At 38.6% G+C, this 23,752-nt stretch overlaps 1 protein-coding gene across 1 annotated transcript; it reads left to right on the top strand.

The window, feature by feature from the left end:
- Positions 1-8,462: 8,462 nt before the first annotated feature.
- Positions 8,463-15,040, top strand: pdcb (phosducin b). Its single transcript, XM_042416438.1, has 5 exons — positions 8,463-8,515; positions 11,847-12,016; positions 13,325-13,386; positions 13,710-13,858; positions 14,209-15,040. Exons 3-5 carry the CDS (start codon positions 13,341-13,343, stop codon positions 14,722-14,724), a joined length of 711 nt encoding a protein of 236 aa, XP_042272372.1. The 5' UTR covers positions 8,463-8,515; positions 11,847-12,016; positions 13,325-13,340; the 3' UTR covers positions 14,725-15,040.
- Positions 15,041-23,752: the final 8,712 nt, after the last annotated feature.

Here is a 23,752-nt window from a genome sequence, read left to right as displayed (position 1 = left end):
GAAGTGTGTATGTGGCTATGGATATGAATGAATCAATGGACTATGACAGTGTTCAAGAGGCCATTTTGGCTAAATATGAAATTAATGAAGAAATGTATTGGCAAAGGTTTCGAGAGTCAGACATTCATCTGGGAGAGACTCCCTGAGAGCTTTATAATCATCTGAAAGATCTTCATAAGAAGTGGGTTAAACCAGCTAAGAAGACAGGGGTGGAAATTTGAGAAATTCTAGTCCTGGAGCAGTACCTCTGCACACTGTTCCCTGAAGTGAGAGTGTAATGAAAGCGACAGAACTGGTGGAGGCCTTCATCACTGATTGATGGGGCACAAAGTCTTCAGATATGACAAGAGCCACTGCCAGCCCACAACTAAGGGTAAGTCTGCTGGGTTTGGTGGGTTGGTCCTATTCGTAGAGAAGGTGGTAATGTTGTAGGAGAGAGAACCTTTACAGTGAGAACTACTCAATGTGCTGTAGGGAGAAGAGATAAAGGTCCACCAGTTTGCTATTTTTCTGGAAAGGAGGGCCACATTAAGCCTCAGTGTCCAGCTATAAAAGTTAAAGGTGTTAATACTTTATGTTGTGTTCCCAGACCAAAATCAGATATTCAAGAAGTTCAGGGAGAAAAGCAGACAGCCGCTATCTCAGTAAACGGTATTCCAGCCACAGCCCTGCTAGATTCAGCTAGCACCCAAACATTGCCTTATTTGGTTCAGTCACAGCAGTTGGAGAATGGGATGGTGGATGCGTGGTGTGTTCATGGAGACAAACAACCTCATCCTACACTCCATGTTTATCTAGAGGTACAAGGTCAGACTTACTTTTTTGGGGGAAAGTGGGGGGGGGGGGGGGATTGTACCAGGCTTAAGTCATCCAATACCATTAGGCCAGGATGTGTCATAGATCAGCCTCCTAGTGACCGTTCCCACTCACACTGGTTAGAGCAGCTTCCTTTTAGCCAGTCTGAGTTCCCTGTAGAGAATAATGGCAAGGTTTAAAAAAGCAGAAAACAGAGAAAGAGGGAGAAATTAATGGGGAGACCCAGAGAAGTTACTACAGCCAAGCCAGTCAGCGAAAGATAGCTGGTGGGAGGTGTCAAGTGGTGTAGAGCAGTTGCAGAAGGAGGATTCAACCCTGAATGCAGTTTTTAGAAAAGCCAAGATAGATGGACTGCAGACAGGGTCAGCTACATCTCTAACAGGAGAAAGTTATTTCCTTTGAGGGGACTTGTTATATCACAGGCTAGAAGGGGGTGTAATAGAGCAGTTAGTAGTCCATCTTAAAGAGAGGATGACCCTAGGCCACATTATACCTTGGGCAGGACATTTTGTAAGTGAAAAACACTAGACACACATTGTAAATAAATTTAATTGGCCAGGCTTATACACTGATGTTCAAAAGTTTTGTGGAGCCTGTCCTGACTGTCAGTTAGCCAGCCACAAGAAGGTCAAGCAATTTCCACTGCAGCCTGTGCCAATCATTGATGTACTGTTTTCCAGGATAGCAATGGATATTGTAAGGCCATTGGAAAGGACTCGTTGTGGTTTTAGGCACATATTTGTAGTGTGTGACTACTCAGGCGAGTCACTGCTCAATTGCCCAAGCCCTGTTACAGCTTTCTCCAGAGTAGGGATCTTCAAAGAAATAGTGACAGACCAAGGCACAACTTTTTTATCCCAGACCTTACGTCAAGTGTACAGTTTGCTAGGGATAAAAGGGATCAGGACCACTCCTTACCACCCACAGACTGATGGCTTGGTAGAAAGACATAACCAAACATTAAAGTTGATGTTTGTGGCTGAAAATGGAAAAGACTGGGATCATTGGCTGCCTTATGTTCTCTTACAGTGAGGAGCCTCAGGCCTCCACGGGTTATTCTCCATTTGAGCTGCTGTAGGGGAGACAAGAGAGAGGACCCTTCAATGTTCTCAGAGAAGCCTGGGAGCAGGCCAGCAGTCCCCAGCCAGCTCCTGTCCTCCAATATGTCTAAATTGGGGATATGGCTAAATTGGTGCATGACAATATGGAGAAAGCACAGGTGAGACAAAAACACTGTTTTGATAAGAAAGCAAGAGTGAGAGTTTTCCAGCCCGGACAAGAAGTTCTGCTTCTCCTACCAACTTCAGACAACAAATTGCTAGCTTGATGGCAAGGCCTCTCTAAAATCTTAAGGAAGATATACCACATATGAGATTAGTATGCTTATTCATAGGAGAAAGAAACAGACTTTTCATATAAATCTGCTCGAAGAGTGGCACTCCAAGGCGAACCATGCCAGCCAACAGCCCTTGGTGAGGGCTGTAAAGAAAGAGGAGGTTCAGACTGACCAGTTTCTTCCCCTAAATACAGAGGACACTCAAATTAAGAGGATATACAGAGTCCCAGGGAGGCTTCTTCCTGCCTTGAAGGAGGAACTGGAAGTGATGAAGTCACTGGGGGTCATTGAAAGGTCACAGAGTGAGTGGAGCAATCCAATAGTTCTTGTTTTGAAGAAGTATTGCTCTGATTCTGTATTGACTTTCAAAAATTGAAATCTAAGTCAAACTTTGACGCACTAGATGACCTCATTGAGTGTATTGGTAAGGCCCAGTACATCGGCAGGTAAGGCCAAGTACATCTTTCAATTTACTGTCATACCATTTGGCCTACAGGATGCACATGCCATATTTCTCAAGACTCATGGACCAAGTGTTAGCAGGTGCAGAGGCCTTTTCAGTGGCTGACCTTGATGATATCGTCAGGACCATTTGCAGCATCTCAAAGAGATTTTACAGCATCTTCACCAAGCCGGTTTGACTATCCAGCCCAAGAAGTGCTCCATTGCTCAACAAGAACCTAAGCTGTTCAATGAGGGAGAGTGGAAACAGTTCCTCTTAGCAGTGAGGGACTGGGCATTGTTAGGATGTGGGAAGACAGGCAAAACTGTTCTGCAGTGAATGACATTTGATTGAATTTTGTGCACACATGAATAATTTGTGTGCTTATAGTAGACTGTGATTGTCAGCAGTAACAGAAAAGTCCAGTGTTTATAATTGTGTGGTGTTCTGCATGCTTTTTTGCCACAGCCCTTTAAAGGTTTCCAGTGCCCAAATAGCATCTTCTGCCCTTTATATGCTACTACATAGGATCAATTCATTGTTGGTTTGGCTCTGCACATGAGATTAGTTGACAATAGGAAGAATATACAAAATTGCCAGCCATATCCTTTAAATTGTTTAATGGGGAGGTCTGTGGCACAGAGGGGTAAGCTACATCAGGCTTTAGCTACATCAGGCAATACTTGTAAGTAGGATGATTTATTGTTGGCTTTGGTGTTGTGCAATTTATTGGCAAAAGGAAAAATAAAGAATATGATTAAACTTATTCTTTAAGGTTAAGGTTTAATGTATACTCTTTTTTTTTACTGCTGTGAATGTGTCCACACTAGGGTTGGACCACACCACACACATAAAATGACATGACATTACAAATAACATGGCATTATATATAACAGAACACGTAACTTCTCTTCTTCTAATATGTGGGTGTGTTTTTGAATCATGTTATTCAAATTATGTGTGTCTACATTGCAGTACAGTGATTTCAAAATAATTTCCTTATGTTTGAGTGACAATACTTAAGAAAACATATAGGAAACCCTCAGCAGTTCTTTGCATGTCTACACTGGATGAATCATGACAAGCAAAGGCGTAGTGTAATGTAGAGGCTGCATGTAAACACATTTAGTCTGATGAGGGAGTGACCTGGCTGAGTAGGTAAAGGTGGAGACAACTGGGAGGGCGGTGGTGGGCAATGAGCCATAGGGAAGAAGTATACCTGGGAGAGGAAAATCGGTTTCAGTCCAGGATATCACCCAGAACAATGACTTAGAATGTTAAACACACTTGCATAGAAATACATTTACAGAAGTTTCCACCATGAAACGAACTGTACAAATAAGATCAGGTTTCAACCAAGCTGAAATCACATCCACTTCCCAAAAAAAAGAACAAGAAAACTTGGCAGTAGATTTTTTCCCTTCCATCTTGGTTGGAGACTCCTGTGTTGTATGTGACTCCAGATGTGCACCCAATAAGGGAAAAAAGTTGGGGTGTGTTTCTCATAACTTTACAGAATGTCAATCACATATTGTCTGATTAACAAGGTCCAATCAAAGAATATGGCACTTAGTCATGATGTTATACCTGGTATCAGGGCTACCACTCTTTTCTCAAAATTTTAACACTGTGACATCTGGACCACCGTCAGAGCTTGCTGTGGATCTATGAAAGTCATGTAACTTACTGAGACATATTGAGGTGTTTCTTGGTGGAGATGTGTTTTGTCCAGCATGGACCACAAGGCACTGGGGAGGGTGTTGCGCTCAACCCAGCACATCAACGGGGTCAGCTGCCCGGCCTGCAGGAGCTGTACACCCAGCTGTGCCTCAGGAAGTCCCTGAAGGTCATTAAGGGCCCATCACATCCACACAACAGCCTGTTCTCCCTGCTGCTCTCAGGTAGGAGGTACAGGACTCTCAAATCATGTACCAGGAGCCTGAGGACCAGTTTTTTCCCTCAGGCCATTAGACTACTAAATAAATAACACATATACACACATACACACACACACACACACACACACACACACACACACACACAGCATAATAAAAAACAAAGTCTTAAACAAACACATGTGATTTGGCAGCAATAGGGCATTCAAACAGACACTGTTTACGAGGCCAAAAGCTTGATTACGACACAATTTACACCATTCCCATCAGTTTATGGCTATGTGTAAATGGAAAACTTAATTTCACATCATCACAACTGAAAAAAATATGATGATTATTATTATTATTGTTGGTGTTTTTGTTGTTGTTGTTGTTGTTGTTGTTAAGCCTCACATTAATGTAAACTCTTTACGACTTAATTGTTTTTAGTTTTTTGTACTTTCTACTGCATAGTTGTATTTCTTTCCAGCTCTGTGCCTCTTCTGTCACGTTACTGTTATCTTTCCATCTGTTGTTTTTCCTTCAAAGTGTTTTCATCTGGGTTTGCAAAAGCACATTTAAATCATTGCGTAACCATGTTTTGAGAGGTAACATATAAACAAACTTCAGTATTATAATTATATTTGCTGATTCATAACCTCTCCACCCTACCAAGTTCTCATCAACGCTTCCCTGATTAAAACTCCAACACCGTGCAGTGATCAGGAATGACTACCTTCATTAGTGTCTCATGGACTTGCTGCATTTTATTTATTGAGTAACTGTGACAACAGGTTTTTTTTTTCTGATTTGCTGTGTGTTCCTGCAGCTCCTCCCAGTGGCATGTTTGATAAAATAATAAAGCACAATGTTTTTATAGTGTGTGTCATTTTTTCCCTCAGAGTTTGAAACAGTCAAGGGGGGGCATTCATTTGAAAACAGAAACACCAACATTACAGTTGGATGAGTAATGTTTATGAATGGGTCGTGATAGTAGCAACAGAGGCTGAACGGTGGATTAGAGTGACTGTACCCTCGTCACTCCCTCCCTCCCTCCCTCCCTCTCTTACGCACTACTCACTGGACTAGCTTTTTTTACGCAATAGAAACAAGCACACATACATACATAGAGAGTGAATCAGGGGGTTTTGTGGAGATATGTAATCACTGTACCACAGACTGTTTTACCAATCCATATCTTCCTGCGTCTCTTAATATCATGAAGTCATGAATGATCACAACGATGATGATGTATGTGGTGATGATGAAAACAGAAGTAAAGGGTGAAGGGAAAACTACTGACCATTCAGTGTTGAGTTCCTCCATTAAGCATCTAACTGCAGTTCTGGAGCCCATATAGTTTACATTACATTACAAAGACAACAATATGAATCAGGAATTCAAAAATCACTCGTAAAACTGAATATGAGCAGATATTTAAATCCTGATCGAATAGTGTACAGGAGCAGAGATGCAGTTGAGTGTATGCACCAACTGAAAAAAAATTTCACTTTATCTTGCAAAATTATACTGACAAGAAAGTACCAGAATACCTTGGAGACAACAGGCCCCCGTAGAAGAAGAATTGTCAAGAATTGTCTATGCATTTAATTTCTATTAGTCTCTCTATGCAACAACAGGCCCACTCACAGATAATGTAAGATATGTTATGTCATCTTTATTACAATTAGGAACACATTTAAGAATAGCACATTTTAAATGACTAAAGGTTAAACATTGCTAACAGGGCTCAGTATTTAGCAGCACATCAAGGTACCAAACTATTTACAGGTGTTTGAGTGCACTAGAGACTAACATTAACTATGCATACTCAAAATTCTGTCAAAATTAATTAATATGGCTCTTTTGGAGCCAAAAGAGTGATATGTGCAGATTATTTTCTGAGTAAAACCAAAGAAAACCAAAGTGAGTGATAAATAGACTGGAGATATAATTAATTGATGCATGAATAATTGTAAACTACAATAGAATTTAAAGTTTACTATTTGAGCACAGAAAAAGAAAATATTTTGATCCACAAAAGACATACAATATAAATTTCCTATGAAGGGACATTTCTGTTGGTTTGGTCTTTTGTCCTCTTTCCTCGACTCTCAACTCAGGAGATTCATGCCATCTCACACACAGGGAGAATAGTTAGGAAAGAAAACTCTTACCCACAATGAATCACTCAAGAAACAAAGTTATTTTCTAATTTGCTCCTTAAAATCAGGACAGTTTCCGTGCATTTCACAGTGCTCACGTGCAGACACTCAGGCAGACTCACACGCATAGACATAACACTCGGACAAAAAAACATCCCTTGATCCTGCCATTGATTCATCCTCATTGGTTTATTGATTTTAGACCTGTCCCAAATGTATCTGCACATCATCACCATTTCCATCTATTTGCTTCAAAATTTGGTGTCTTCACTCACTTGCCAGAGTCTGCAGGGAGGAACAGAAAGTGAATGAAAATGGTACAAGTAATGTGAGTAATAGCGAGAAAATATTTTGCGGAGGCGAGAACTTGGACCTCTGCCCGTTTTTGCACTTGCGTACACTCGAACTACCACTGCTGAAGGTGGGTATAGTTGTCAGTTGCATAAAATTTGGTCAGATAACCTGAATGTATGAAAGCAGATGCAGATTCAGACAGTCCAGCACTGAAAAGGTCGTATTGGTCATCTGTTTTTCCATTATTTGAGCTCAGCTGGGAAACCCAAGTGGGAGAGGAGGAAATGTTACACTCCATTTCAGCATCACATGTGTTTTTTTGCTGCACATGAATTCAGAGCAACTGTAATGCAACTGGTACCAGATGATGCAGTGAGAGACGGCAGGAAAACATCTTCACTGCCAATTTATAACATCTGCCTCAATGAACTGGAAGTGAAAGCTCCTGAGTCAGAGCCGCAGACACTTGTTGGCTGTGGGCCTCAAATAAAGCAAGGCTGGACTTTCAGACAGATTCTCATAATACTCCAATAGCCTACAGCTGTCAAAATCTTGGAAGGATCTCAATTCTTGTTCATAAGGGTGATTAAAATGTCAGGAGGGAAACCACATCTAGGTCAGAACCTGTCCAGAGGAAAATTACAGAAGCTTAATGCTTTCCTTTTTACATTACATTTACACAACTTACCAAGAACTAACTCATCAGGCACTTTGTCACTGATATGGAAAGGTATAGTGAGTGTTAGAGGGCCAAATAAATGAGCAACTTGAGGAATTGCACTTCAAGAGAACTGTCAAAGAGACATCATTATCTTCATTACTGTGAATGTGTTAGTAAAATAAATAAGCTTCTTACAAAGTTTGTTGTTGTAAGAAATGGCAGTGGTTTCCTCTTTCAGTATCAATTTTCTTCACTGTGACATTTGCCATCAATGTGTCACAGGTGTAAAAACAAACTTTGTTACAAATGCAAATAAAATTCCAGATATATTCCCCTGACATGTGACACTTGACACTGGAATGAAACTACCCTGTCAAGAACAAAATGGTATTACACCCCACATGGTCGGTGCCTGATAATAATTTTTACCTATAATGTCCTGCCATTCTAATGTCAATGATTAATAGCGTTGGGGAAAGCCGTTGCCTAACTTTAAGGCAGCAGCTTATCTATGGAATGTACACACAGCTGACTCACTTGATAAATGTGAGGGCTCTATTGTAGCTGAAGTCCGTGGGAGAAACGCTGAAGATCTATTAAAGACTCTTCATCCCACATATGCATCACAGCGGCGCACAAGATTTACATTACACATCTGAATGTTGATACCCATCTGTGTGACTCAAAGCTTACTTTACTAGGAAAACCATAATATTCAGAAACCTCAGCATGGATGTATGAAAAGTAGTGACTGGTTGTAATTGCAGGCTCTGTAAAATGAGGTAACTCTATACTCCAAGTTCCAGACATAAGGACGTCACGGAGTATGTGGATCATATATGAACTGTGCTTTTTAATTAAGTTAAAAGGGGGAGGAAAGCTGACGCACATGTGCACGCACACTTACCGGGAAACACTTCATTTACTGTAAGTTTCTCCTGGTATTAATATTTTTTTAGTGATTGTTACTAAATTGTTTAGTAATTTTAGATCTGAATATCATGAAAACACATTTTTACCTACATGTACACAGTTACACATGAATTCAAAGTGAACAAACACTTGTGCAGGAGAGCTATCAAGTTATCGGTGTTGTTTCAGATGTTTTTCAAAAGTGAACAAAGACGAGTGTTATGCCAGTTGAAATTCCACTAATGGAAATTTTTTTGTGTTATTTAGATTGGTCACCATGGTTTTTTTCACTCTCTCGCCCCCGCGTAACAGGGACAAGCTGGTAAATGTAAATGTATATTTATAAGCCAAACATGCTGGTGGAAATGCTGGTGTCGGTGAGTCATAAAGAAATGGGGAACCAACATTTTTTTCATTTAGTTTTACTTGACACATTTTGCACATTTGTCTCAATGTAGGAATCACAGTGAATGAAACCCTTGTGTTTGCACGATGTGGTGTATTCAAATATTCCTCTTACCGTAAGATTATTAAGGCTAAAGTTTGAACAACCAATTAAATGTCAGTTTGCCTCCATAGCAGATTAAGGCAAGGCAACTGTATTTATGTAGCATATTTCATACACAAGGAAAAGTCATAGTGCTTTACATAATGTACAATAATATAAGAACAAGAATAAGAACAATAAAAATAAAATCAGAAAGACTAAAAGAGGCAAGTAAAATTAATAGAACAGTAATGTTTAATATATTTAATAGATATACTGTAAGGATTACAGAATTTAAACATTTAAACAGAATTTAATTGGTGACCTGTAACATCATTCAACTATATTTTATAGTGTCCAATATTTTGACTGTTCACCCTGTATGTTCATTAATTATAGAAACTTTTATTAAAATAAGTGTATGTCTTTGCAAAGCAGCATGATTATCCTTAGCTATAGTGCATGAAGGCAGGAGGCTGACCTCTAGTGTTTAAAAAAGGTGTAATAAAGCTGACCCGGAGTCACCCTTTTATCCAGCCAAGGAAGGTGATCCAATGATCCATGATCATGTAACAGAGCGACTCAGCGTGGTGCACAGAAACACAGTCCTGTGCACCCATAGAGACTGGAATCCTTCTGTTGAGGTTTCTCACGTGTTCTTTATGTTTTAAGGTTTTTACGGAATTTGGTTTAGGCCTTGATCCTTTCTGATTGCTGCCCTTACAAATACATTTACTGTTATTGTTGTCGTGTATTGTGAGTTCAATCATCTGTCAGTTATTGTATCGCATCAGTTACAGCATTGTCACGCAGTCATGTGAGTTTGTATATGCTTTTATAGTATGTTTTTCCTAAGCATTGAGAGACAGAGACAGAGACAGAGTCAGAGACAGAGACAGAGTCAGAGACAGAGATAGCGAGACTAGTTTTGGACTCTAAGCTATTGCTGACAGACATTTTTAGAACAGAAAGTGCTAAATAATCTGCCAAATTCCATATTAAGCAACCTATGCTTACCTGGGTACTGAGAATAATGAAACCCCACCTGACACGCATACTCAGTGTGGCTGAATAAAAAAGTCTACTAATCCTTTAAGCCAATAAATACAGGACACACACAAAGAGACGAAGGACAGAAGTCAACACAGTTGCATTAGCTGTCCCAGGAAATATTGTGTGGGTGTGGAGAGCTTTTACCTTTCCTATTTGCACTGCAGTGATTCAGCACTGGGTTCAAGGAAAGCTTACAATGAGACATGTAGGGAAAGACAAAGAAATGGAAGTGACTGAGGTATTTCTTTTAATACTGTGCAAATACACCAACCCAAATGTATTGCCTGAATGTATGTTGTTCTAAGGTGACACCTAAGTTTATGCACCGTGAATAACCACTGTCACAGTAGATTATTAGGCAGTGTTGGCACATACAACCAAACAGATCCACACTCCCTTTTTAATTTTTTTTTAATAAAATCTATGTAATGTACAGTGTGTTTACTCTATTTTTGTTAACACAAACTTGTAAAAATGCAACAGTGTTGTAGAATCACCATCATTTCACACTATTTTTAAAAGAAAGACTTGCCACTTTTGTCATTATGACATTTGACAGTAAAAAATTAAGTGTAGTGTATTTAGTGTATATACTTCTAACACAATCTTGTAAAAATACAGCCATTTTGTAGAATCACCATCATTTGACATAATGTTTTAAAAGAAACACCTGTCACTTTTGTGGCATTAAACAATTTACTCATAATATTTCATTTTTAAAGTATTTTTACTAATTCAACCATGTTAAAATACATTCATGTTGTATGATCACTAGCATTAGCCCTATTTATAACAAAGTGTTGCTTTTTTCATTATGAAATTAACTCTGTATGTAAAATTTATTTCTTTATGTGTTTTTATTAACAAAACCCTGCTATAGAATAATGAGTGTTTACCTTATTTTTAAAAGAAAGACTGGAGAATTATAGAATTTGATTATAAACTGATGGCAGAAAAATCTTTAAAAAAAACAACAACAAAAAACAACAACAATGACAACAACAAAAAAGCCATTAACTGTAAATTTATAGACAACAATATTCTTAAAAAATATGAAATACATGTAACATAATGTGAAACTTTGCTGCATATTGTATGCAAATTTACTCTTTTTTTGCAGTGTAGATGTTCTTAGTGTTCTTACAGATGGTTCTGTTTTCTACTTCTTATCTGTTATTTTTAAAATGCTATCATTGTATACTCACAAAGTATATTCCAAAACTTAAAATCTACTTGTGGGGAATATAAAGAGAAAATGGTGGTTTAAGAAGTGAGAAGAGACTACAGTGTGATTTTTGTGTTGAAAATAATCAGGAAGCACATGATAAAGCATCACTAGACATTCCGCGCCCTTAGCTAGCGGTGTTTTGTGTTTAGAAAGATTCCCATCATGTGTTCATTTCGTGTGAAGCTCTATGCCTGGAAGAACTTTGAATTCCAGACAAGAGCACTTTATTTGAGAGTTCATCTCGGGGATATAGTGCCCTTGCTTGAGTTAACTCTTTATGTGCTGTTGAAAATAGTGAAAGACTACACTGTAGGTTTTTTTGTGCTGGTCTTGAATAGGAGAGGCTCTCATTGACTGCCCAATCAAGTGATGTGTTAGATTTCTGGTTAAAAAAAAAAAAGAAACCTTCCATAGTTTTGAAAAAAAAAGGTTTTCTGTTGCTCTCTCTCTCCGTTTCTGTATCTTTCTATCTCTCTCTCTCTTCATTGTGTGTAGTTGGGCCTTTGTCAACAAGACGTTTCTAATTCCTGAAGTGAAATCCTCTTAGGATCTATGCTCTATTTCTGTTTGGTCTATAGGGTCTTTTTTTGAAATCTCCATTAGACCAAGCTCATTGGCTGGAAAAGAAACACGCATGCACACAAAAACACACACCATCCAGCAACAGATATCTCAGTGAAGTGATCAAGTGTAGACCAGTGCGAGGTTAGCTACTGACCGAAAGAGGACTTCACTGTGAGCGTGAAAGGTAAGGAAAACTCTTTTCTTATCTGTAGATAATGGAGTAAAATCAGCTAAATACTTACATAGAAATGTGTAGAAATGAGAAGTTTGTTTATGAATTGGTGTAATTTGAGATTGATAGATTATTTAGTTTGTTTGTTTTTATATGTGTTTGATACTGATTGCCCTACTGATTTTTCATATGGATTGCATTCAAAATTTTATACTATTACAACATTGGTTATCTTTCAAAGAGATTTTACCAATTCTGGTTTAGTTTCTTTGTTGTTTTAAAGTAAAAGCTTCTGCAAAGGATAAGAACAAAGAACACTTTCTTTTGGTTTGGTGTTGGTCATGGGTCTGTGTCTATTGGAAAGTGTCAGCTGTCTACAAGACACTTTGTATTCTGCACACATACAGTACACATAAAGAAATTCAACATTTATACACGACTTAATGTGCTCATGCTAGAACTAATCAAGGCAAATCTCCTCTTGTGGATTTGAGGGTTAAGAGGTGGCGACAAAGATCATCAGACCAGATCAACATCATGACTCTACGCAGGAAGGAAGACCACACTAATTGAAACACTGGGGAGAGGCCATTTAATCCAATGAGATGTCTGCTCTGCATACGTCACACTATCTACTGATCCAAACACTGGCATCACACACATTACAAACCTCACGGAGTGTCAGCAACATCACAAAGTGTGACACCCAAAGTATATCAAAACCTGACTATAGATTTACATCTATCTCAAATGTTTTGTACATGACATCTGCAGAAGCTGCACTATTACAACCTGTCTGCACATGACATCACATATCATAACATGGGACCCTTGTTTTAGTTGTGTTTTCCTTCTTTTAATGTAGTAATAAATGCATCAATCGTGTTATACACTTGAACATATTATTATCATTAATTTTAGTGTATTGTTGTTGTTGTTGTTGTTGTTGTATGATTTTGTTTTCTTCATGGTTTCATGTTTTTAGTTGCCAGTTACATCTGTTTCATCTTAAAACAGTATCTCCAAGGGCTAACAGCAAGCAAGAGAGATCTGTTGCGGTGCAGTAATCCTCTTAGATGGCATTAAATTAATTAAATATCATGGGACTCACTTGGTATCCAGTAGCTCTGTCACAGCCCAAAGATTTACAATCTGTGGCTGTACAATTATCTAATTAGAACAAACAAGTCTTACAAGTCATTAACGCTTATAAAAAAAAAAAAAGCACAGTGATTATTCAGTCAGTCATCAGCACATGCACATTACATAATGGATGACTTCCTTTAATTCAGTCTAATTCTCTAGTTTTTTGTCTCACAGGTAGCTAACCAGAAACATGTCTGACAAAATCATCGATTTGGAAGAGACCGCAACCCACACGGGTAAGTAAAGGCAGTGTTTTCAAACATTACTACCAAACAGGTAACAGGAAGACTAAAGCAAAGTCAAGCTCTATTCCTGTTTTTCTTATGCAACGGTTGCGCAATTGGTAATTAGTTAAACCCTAAATTATAACCTGACACGATACCAACCAATGATTCATATCTGCACATTGCCATTTTACAAAGGAGTAAAAGAGTAATTCGGCGTGACATCGTAAATATCATTGATAACTTGTGCCTTGAGAGTAAATTTTGAGAATAGTACTCCATGAAACCACAACCTGCCCAACCTGAATAAAAAATGTTGTTTCTCATGTCCACAGGTCCCAAAGGAGTCATCAATGACTGGAGGAGGTTTAAGTTGGAAAGCATGGAACAGGAAAACTTACCACCTGCAAAAAGGGAACTGCTGAGACAGATGTCGTCCCCAGGCGGGCCAAAAGACGACTCTAGAGCAAACCTTAATCGCAAGGTATAACCGAAAGACTGCAGTAAAAAAGATGGCAAACTTTGATGGTCAGCAAACACAGTGCTTTTGATTGTGATCTTTGTACACTGTGTATTATGTAACAGCTACAAATAAACCTGAAGGCTGATATCATTGTAAAAATCAATCTTGCACAGTCTAGCACAAGCAATGCAAATAAGGAAGTGTGTCGGCAATGAGAGCTTTTCAGAATTACAATCTAATTTTAGAAAATTTCCTGCCTTATGGACAAATGCATCCATTTAAGGATTACCTTGTGTTCTAATAAGTTATAGGCAATGTTCTTTCAGTAGCCAATAAAGATTGTAATTATTGCTGTAATATATTTTTTTCAGATGAGTGTCCAAGAGTATGAACTGCTTAAGGAGGAGGATGAAGGATGTCTGAAGAAGTACAGAAAGCGGTGCATGCAGGAGATGCATGATAAGCTCAGCTTCGGGCCCAAGTTTGAAGGTGTGCATGACCTGAACAGTGGAGAGGCTTTCCTAGAAGTCATTGAGAAGGAGCACCACACCACAGTGGTGGTGGTCCACATCTATAAGGTTGGGGTCAAAGGTTGTGAGGAGCTCAACAACTGCCTTGACTGCCTGGCCACTGAGTACCCCACTGTAAAGTTCTGCAGGATTGATGCTGTTGCATCCGGTGCTGCCGAGCGGTTCTCAGATGAGGTTTTGCCTACACTACTGGTCTACAAGGCTGGAGAACTACTGGGGAACTTCCTGGCCTGCACACAGCACCTAACTGAGGAGTTCTTCGCGACTGATGTGGAAGCCTTCCTCAACAGCTATGGCCTGCTGCCAGAGAAAGAGATGCCTATGTTGGAAGATGACGATGAAAATGATGTAGAGTAAACAAAGAGCTGCTGAGGAAGGACGGAAGCTGTCTTGGAGGGTTGGATATAGAGCTATGAAAGACAATTTATAACATAATATAAGTTATTTGTTTGGGCTACAGCAAATAGAAAAAATATAACATCTCCACTAGATCACTAGTGTTTGAGGACCCTTCTCTAAAGGAGAAAATGTTTTACATACAGTTGGTGAAGAAACCTCAGGTGTCCCACATATGGGAGCTCTCAGATATGGGTTGGGTTACAGCGAGGAGATACAGCATTTATTTATCACAAATACCCTCCCCACCACCCAGAAAAAAGCCAAAACCAGCTAACTGTAATTAATAAATAACTGCAATCTTTTATTTTGCAGTGTTAGAAAATATTACATACTGTATGTAGTTAAATTATTCATTCATAGACTTTTTTTAGCATTTGACTGGATTGATCTTGTACACTATTTATTTATAAATCCAGAATCAATACAAAGTGACATCCCTAAATATGATATAATATTTAAACACATGTATACTTGAGGTCTCTGTGTTCTTTCTTTCTTTTTTTTGTTTTGCCAAATTGAAAAAAAAATATCCACTGAAAAGAGCAGCCACTTTAACGTAAGAGGCCAAAGCAGCCTGAATGAGGAAACATTTTTGTGTAAACACATCTTCCAGCTGTCGAGTCCAACATTAGCTACCCTTGCTTCTTAAGCCAGTGTTGGAAGAGATGCATATTGTGTTTGGAAAAAACACTTGTGAGCATCTGGTATGGGCATCTGGTCATCAGTGAAACGTCATCGGCGAGGAGTGCATCTGTTTTTGTGTATATGATATTGTGAAAGTGGGAGAATGTCATGGAAATATACACAAAGGAAGTAGTGACAGTGTCTTAGGTGTGATAAGTCCTTGACTCAGCACAATGATCAATATCAAAGTCATATGTGATTGCTAATTTGGTTACTATTTTCAGTTCTGTCCTGAAATACGATGAAACATAGCCTAATATGCATGTTGTCCAGAATAAAGATAATAATAAAATAACATAAAATAGTAAAGTTTTGGATTGCATTTCATTGACTCACAAAAAACATACATCTTAAGTGAGACTGCTGTGAATGTTCAAATTTTATCCATGCATTGCCATGACATTTTGTGGATGAATCCTTCAATAATTACTTTGGTGATCTCCTGACATTTCCTCTGGCACCACCATGAGGCTAACGTTTGTGGTTCTCAGTGAAACATCTCAACAGCTATTGGTTGGATTTTCATGAAATTTGGTACACATATTCCTAACCTTTTCAGGATGAAATTAACTTGAATTCTTAATTTTTCATATAGCATCAATTTCAGGTCAAATTTTCAATTTGTCCAATTGTTTGCTTTAAAATACCTGAAAAACTAATGAAATTCCCATCAGCCTCAGCTATATTGTGTTTTGTTCTTGTTTTGCCAATAAGCATGCTAACATGCTAAACTAAGATGGTGAACATGGTCAACATTACACCTGCTTACCATCAGCATGTATAGGATCAGCATTGTAAGCATGTTGATGTTAGCATTTACCTCAAAGCACCGCTGTGCCTAAGTACAGCCTCACAGATCCACTAGCATGCATGTACAGTACACATGTCTGGTTCATTCATCTATTGTGAGTTTCTACTTTCATGGTCTCCTTTTCCAGCATCTCTGCAGTCACCATGTGTCGTCCATCAACTGTTTTTGTGTGTGTGGCGGGTAGATGCTGATCTAACTCAATCCTAGCTCAATCTGCGAATACTTTTACAGACTGAGCATTGCGAAACTACCCTCTTCCTCACTGTTATTTTCAGATTGTCCCTGGAGATTTAGCCATCAGTGAGGTTACATAATCTAACACCACCAGTATCTAGTCTCTACAAAACTTCATGGAACTGCATGCCATGATGACAATGTTACACTTGATATCACCAACTTGATATTTCTTTGTGTTAAGGACAATGCATGAAAAAAGCTTTTAACTGCATCCATTTTTTATATATTTACAATTTTGAAAGACCGTTTTTACAATAAATTAATGAAAATAACCTTACCTCAGTGTATTAACCACACAGGCTCCAAGCGAATTAAATTTGCAAAATACACACAGGCTAGGATACATACCTTTGCAGAGGACGTCTCTTTTCTTTCCTGCCAAAGCAGGTTGTCAAATGTTAAATAACCTCATCTGTTCGTCTCGTAGCACCGACTTGACACCCCTATGACCCCTGTGACCTTCAGGCATGCCAAAATCACAACATAAAAGCTTTCATGATGACAATGCGACAATATCTCCATCTTGATATTTCTTTGTGTTAAGGACAATGCATCAAAAAGGTCTTAAACTGCATCCTTTTTTTTTTACATATTTACAAGTTTGAAAGAATGTGTTTACAATAAATCAATGAAAATAATCTTACTTCAGTGTACTGAAAACAGAGGCCCCAGGGGAATTAAATTGCAAAATACACACATGCTAGGATACATACCTTTGCAGAAAACATCCCTCTTCTTTCCTGCTGAAGCAGGTTGTCAAATGTTAAATAACCTCATCTGTTAGTCTTGTAACACCGACTTGACTCCCCTGTGACCCCTGTAAGCTTCAGGCATGCCAAAACCACAACATAAAAGCTTTCATGATGACGATACTACGCTTGATATCACCAGCTTGATATTTCTTTGTGTTCAGGGCAATGCATCAAACAATGTCTTCAACTGCATCTATTTTTTTATTTACAATTTTGAAAGAATGTTTTTACAATACATCAATGAAAATAATCTTACCTCGGGGTAGTCAAAACACAGGCTCCAAGGGAATTAAACTGCAAAATACACACATGCTAGGATACATACCTTTGCAGAAGACATCTCTCCTCTTTCCTGCCGAAGCAGGTTGTCAAATGTTAAATAACCTCATCTGTTAGTCTTGTAGCACCGACTTGACTCCCCTGTGACCCCTGTGAGCTTCAGGCATGCCAAAACCACAACATAAAAGCTGGTTAAGATTTTTAAGTAAAGACTTGCACTACCAACCTACAATTTGATATATCATGTGAATTAAATGAAGTTGCCTCATGTCTATTGAAACTGCCAGAAACATCACAGACATCCTCTGCTACAGTAGGAAAAAGATGTTTGTAACAAAGGCAGACCATTGGCACTTACAGGCTCTAATAGAGGGTATGTGTACGTTTTATACTATCATTAAATGATAAATGGCTGCATTTATATGGCACTTTCATCCAAAGCGCTCCACAATGTCTCTGCTGCTCACTCACCCATTCACACACATATTCACACACACACCAATGGTGGCAAGCTACCATGCAGGGGGCTGGTGCAACCATCGTTAGCAATTTAGGGTTCAGTATCTTGCCCACTTCGACATGCGGACAGGAAGAGTCAGAGGTTGAACCACCAACCTTCTGATTAGTGGACGACCTGCTCTACCTCGTGAGCCACAGTTGACCAGTAAAAAGCCATTTCAACTTTGTCACTTTAAAACTTGATGTGTCGTTTTCCTCAAGTCCAGCTGCAGTGTTTGTTCTGCGTCCTTGTCTGGAGAAATATGCAGCTGCACCTTTATTATTCTTAACTTGACCATAGTCATAATATTAGACAACAGCATGTAATGCTTCATCAAAGTGTCATTTGATGATGCATAGTCCAGAGATCTATCCTGAGGTAACCAGGTCAATCCTCTTATTGGATTAAGGATTTAGCAGTTGCAGTAGTAGACTGTGTGCTTTTACACTTGTTTGGGTCTAAAGACAAAAAAAGGTTATAGATCTCTCAATCCCACTGCTAAATTGAATCAAATGGGATCATATACAGTATGCCAGCTTGATCTGGTATCTCTTGAGCAGAATATACTTTTGAAATTGCGCCTCAACACATTCTAATGAGTCTACTTTTATGTGGTTTCATGTAAGTAAGTTCCAATAATCTCTGACATATTGCCTGCAAAAGGGCTCTTGATTCCTAATTACTCTAAATGCAATAGCTGGTGAACTGTGACACGCTAACACATATTTCTCTGAGGATATACATGTGTCTGTGTTTTCCCAGCACAACATCTGGCATGGATTGCATAGCCTCTAGGTGGTAACACCTCACTTTCACACAGTGGCGTGTCTAAGATTTATCAAAACCCTTTTGATACCTTATCCAAGGAGGGTCAAATCGAGGGCAACTGGACTTGGTTGTAAATATCTGAGGACATTTCACCTCTCATCCGAGGGCCTTCTTCAGTTCTAACTGACCAGCTTGTCTGGCTTCTAACTAACTGGCTTTTGATACCTCCTGCAAGAGCTTTTTGGGCAGAGACAGGTTTTCCCAAGATTCCCACACATGTCCACCAGACTGGTTGCTGACCTATTGTTTACAAGAGTGGCAGCCAAGTAACTCACCCAAGCATCCAATTTTTACTCTTCAGACAGAACATGTGTGCCATCACTGCACTACAACGTTCACACCATCTAAAGGGGCTTCTTCATGGGAATATGCCTCTGAACCTCAGCCACACATCACAGCCAAGTACAGTATGTGTGGCATTCTTCCAACAGAGTTCAACAAGTGCAACACAAGTCACTACAAAAATCCAAGCCTGTGTTGACAGAAGATCCACCTCAAATACAAGATGACTCATATGTAAGCTCGGAATAAACAACAAACCATTTTGAGAGAAGGCGTATTTTGCATCAATATTCAGTGTAACATAAATACAACTAACGCGTTGACCTCTTCCAAGATGCAGGTTTACTCAGTTATCTGGATAACTTTGCTGAGTAAGAGCAAAGTTATCCAGATAACTCTGTAAATCTGCCTCTTAGAACAAAGCCCACAACATGGATTGACTCATCGAACCATCACTCCTTTCAAGCAAATGTTTACCTCAATGTTTACCCCTGAACTGACCACATGATCCCACCCCCATGTCTGACGTTTTGATTTCTCCCTTGTTTATACTGTTTCACTAATTGGAGAACTTTTGTGCTTTTTGTGTGTGGACTTGTGGAGAGCCCAGCTGACATGCTCTAGTTCACCCACATAAAAGCCAGTTTTACTGAGGTTATGTCATGGCACGGTAGTAGAGATCAGGTCCGAGGTCTATGGCCAAATATGGACAGCGGAAGTGGAAGTGATGACATAACCACAAAATGTGCTCACATGAATGAAAACCTTTTGAGTCAGTTTGTTGAGATATTTGTAAATTCCACATGACTCATTATTTGATGTTGCTTCTTCTGACATTTAACTTGTATGTTTAATAAAAAAACAAACTGTATGAGATAAGAGAGTACTGTCATTGCAAAGGCAGAATGAGCAAACTGAAGAAGAAGAAGAGGTGGGAGGATAGAAAAGATAAATATTATCAGAATAAGAGTGAACCGCAAAGGAGTAATTCTGCAGAAAATAAATTATATAGTGCACATATCACCTCCACACCATAATTCACCTTTGGGCCGGTCTCACTGGTGTTTCTCACGCAAACTTCACTTTACTCATTCTTTGAATGAATGGACAAAAGCAGGGATACAGGAAGGGATGGGCAGATGGGTAAAATGTCTTGAACTTTACATGTCCAGTTTTGCATTTCAAGCTATCGCTAACTTCTAACTAACTACACAGTAGTTGAAAAGTCGCCCCTGCATTTGTTCAGTGTCATATGGAACTTAAAATAGGAAGTCACTTGTTTGTATGAATCACACGTCTATTAGATCAGAATACTATGAATTGCAGTTTAAGTGTCCATGTTTCTGGGTTTCACTCTTACGACAAGTGCTGACAGCACCCAACATGGCTGACTCAGATTAAGAAGTTTGCATAGCACAGTTGCTATAGGTTACTGTACATCTTAATATACAGGTATGACAGCCAAGTGAATAGTAAAGAAAATAGTTCTGCTGCCTGGAGCAAACCTCTGCCTTAACTCTTCTCATGTTCGTGCCATCAGTCTTTCGTCTCAGAGAAGTATCACCTTGGTTATGAACCAATAAACCACTCAGGTATTTGTCAAAACTGGTCCAGACAGGGTCTGAATACCTACCAGGCATATGTCACCAGGGACGCAGTTAATAAATCACTGAAACTAAAACTATGGAAGCAATTACAGCCCACATATGGAGAAGTAAGTGAAACTTAAAGTATGTCAATCAAATATTAATAATTGTGCACTTGTACAAAACATGTTGTTTAATGAAATCAAAGTCTTTGAATAGCCCTCAATTGTAAATAAACTTGAACTCTGGAGCAATCTTTTATGCAGCATTTTCCAAGCATAACCACACCCATCTAAGACAGTATTACATTTTTAAAATGTATCTATATAAATGTTCAATAATATTTCTCTATTATCTTCCTAAATCTGATCTAAATGTTGTTTTAATTACATGTAATTCTAAATTTTTTTCACTCAAATTTAAAGATATTTAGTAAATATCAGGTCTTTACAAAAAAAACCATGTGTATGTTCGTGATTGCACAACATAAACTCCTCTTCCTGACATCAAACCTCCCAAATCCACTAAAATATTACCAAAGACATGACCTCACTGTCCTCAGTGGTCATCAGTGTCATTCATTTCTGGTTACTTCGTGGGGGCAGCAGTGGGATACTTAACTGCTCACTGTGGAAAGTATAATAGATAGATAGAGGGGCACACGTTATAACAAGGTTATAGGAGACATCCAAAGCTTTCCAGTGTTGGTAATACCAAACATCTATTGGCCTTGTAAACCTTCGTAAGCTCATGTCAGTTATGATTTTGTTATGATGAAGTCTTTGTCATTGCCTCATGACCATGGATTGAATCAAAGTGGGGAGAGGACTGTTATTGTGGTTTGCTCTGAGCTGTGTTTATTATATTGTTTTGTAACTTATTGTAAAATTACTGGAACCTGCCTTAAACTGCTCTGCTCGGTCATCTCTGGACTTCCCAGTAGTGCACAACTTAAGTTTCTCCTTAAAAATTCTTCGCTGAATTATGTCCTCCCTCTCGGTGACAGACACGCACGCATACAGATGCACAACCACACACATAAACACAGACACACCAATAGTTGTAAGGTCATTTATTTACATAATGCATTCCCTTGCCCCTTACCCTAACCTTAACCATCACAATTAAATGCCTAACCCCAACCCTTACACTAACCTGCACCCTAAAACCAAGTCTGAGCTCTCAAACAGCCATTTGAAGTTTTGAGAACGGGCCCAAATGTCCTCACAATGCAGAAATGTCCTCACTACGATGTTTCAAACTAAAATTTGTGCACAAAGACAAAGACACATTGTCACTGCACATACAGATGTATTTTAGTGTGTCATGGCTCCATCTGCTGGCTGAGAAAGGAACATGGACAGTATTTAGCCAGCACCACAGGTCAACTCAGAGGGCATTTAACATTAAAGAAAAGGTTCAAAGTCTGTATTACAATAAAACTTAAAAATAAAATGGTCAGGCCTATATGAACACTGGCCATTAAGAGATTCCCTCCTGGCATTTTTCCAGAATTGGGGACAAAATCCACAGTTCCTTGTTCTGTGCAAATGTTTATCTGAATATCATACGATGCCTTACCAGACAAGTTTAGCTAAATCAAGTGGGTATCTTCCAAAGTTACATGCTTTTTAGAACAAAAGTCCCTCTTTTTGTTTCTCTTGACAGTGTTTCTTTGTTGGCAATAGAAAGAGGAAATTTCATGGTAAAAAGAAGAGTAAGAATAAAAGATTGTAAATTTGGAAGATACTTGATTTATCTCAGTGAAACAGTTGAAGCCCAATATCAGCTTCACATAAACTTTGAAATACACAAAAATCCCCCATCACTTTCACTTACGTGAGTGTGTTATCTCTTAATATCAAGTATGAACAAGAGGAGTGATAACAGCAAGCAAAACCTGTTTCAGTGTCCATATGGATAAGGACACTTGACTGTTGTTTTAAGATAGACTTAGTAGAGTGGTTTCAATCCAAAATGCAGTTTGACCTCTTGGTAAGAAACAAAAATTACTCGGCTACTTTAATCCAATCCTTTTACATAGATTGAGTGAGACAGACTATGGTTTAAAAGCTTTAGAAAAATAAAACAGGATGTGAACCTTGAGTTCAGATTGTTGTAAGTCAAGACAAGTTTCCTGTCCTTTGTAACTATTTTTCTAATCTGATGAAATCATAATCTAAAAACTGTACACCTATGCAAAAATACACAAAGTTTAATTTGCTATAGGTTGCTAACTGATGATTTCTTCTGAGATTTGAACAAAATATTCTGCTCTTAATATTTGGCAGCAGGAATATTCATTTTTGAAACATCTCCACCTTTACAACCCCTGCTAATGTATAGCTCTAGCTAGCAGGAAAAGATAAACCTCAGTGTGTGAATCAATTTCTGTCTGTGTAAACACTGACATTAGTTTTGCAGTAGACCTACAGGAAGATTTGTAAGCATGTGTCATGGTCTGGGAAAACACTCTTTATGCTCTCGTGCCTAGGCAGTTAACCTTTACACATTGTAAATGATCTTATTTTAAGTTCATACAAAATAAATACATCTATTACGGGTGTATGAAACAGCTGCTTCTTCAATCCTGCAGAAGCTGGATTTGTTGCAGGCTAAAACACTTAGAATATGCTGCAGGGCTTTTAGAATGACACCCATTAATGCTCTTCTAGTTGAGATGTGAGAAACCGTATTAGAGCTGAGGAGGAGGAAATTATCTCTGAATTATTGATCTAACCTACAGAGTTATGGGTTCTTAATATTGGCTAACCACAATCAAGAAGATAATGCAGGTGATCTTGTGATCTAATAGTGGGAAATTTCTTTTGGGTGCCAGCTCACATATACAATAGACGTAAATTAAGTAGCTGACAGAACAGCAAAAAGAGCCATTAACAGGAAAGAAATAGATCTGAAAATGCTGAATGGAAGGGTTGAGTGTAAGAGCTTAATACATCAAGTTATAGCAAAAAGAATGTGAGGAGGAAAGCAAGTTTGGATTTTATTTCTCAATACAGCCAACATT

Source organism: Thunnus maccoyii, chromosome 7 (genome assembly GCF_910596095.1).
Source record: "Thunnus maccoyii chromosome 7, fThuMac1.1, whole genome shotgun sequence".
NCBI lineage: Eukaryota > Metazoa > Chordata > Actinopteri > Scombriformes > Scombridae > Thunnus > Thunnus maccoyii.
This window is presented reverse-complemented; position numbering and strand designations above follow the sequence as displayed.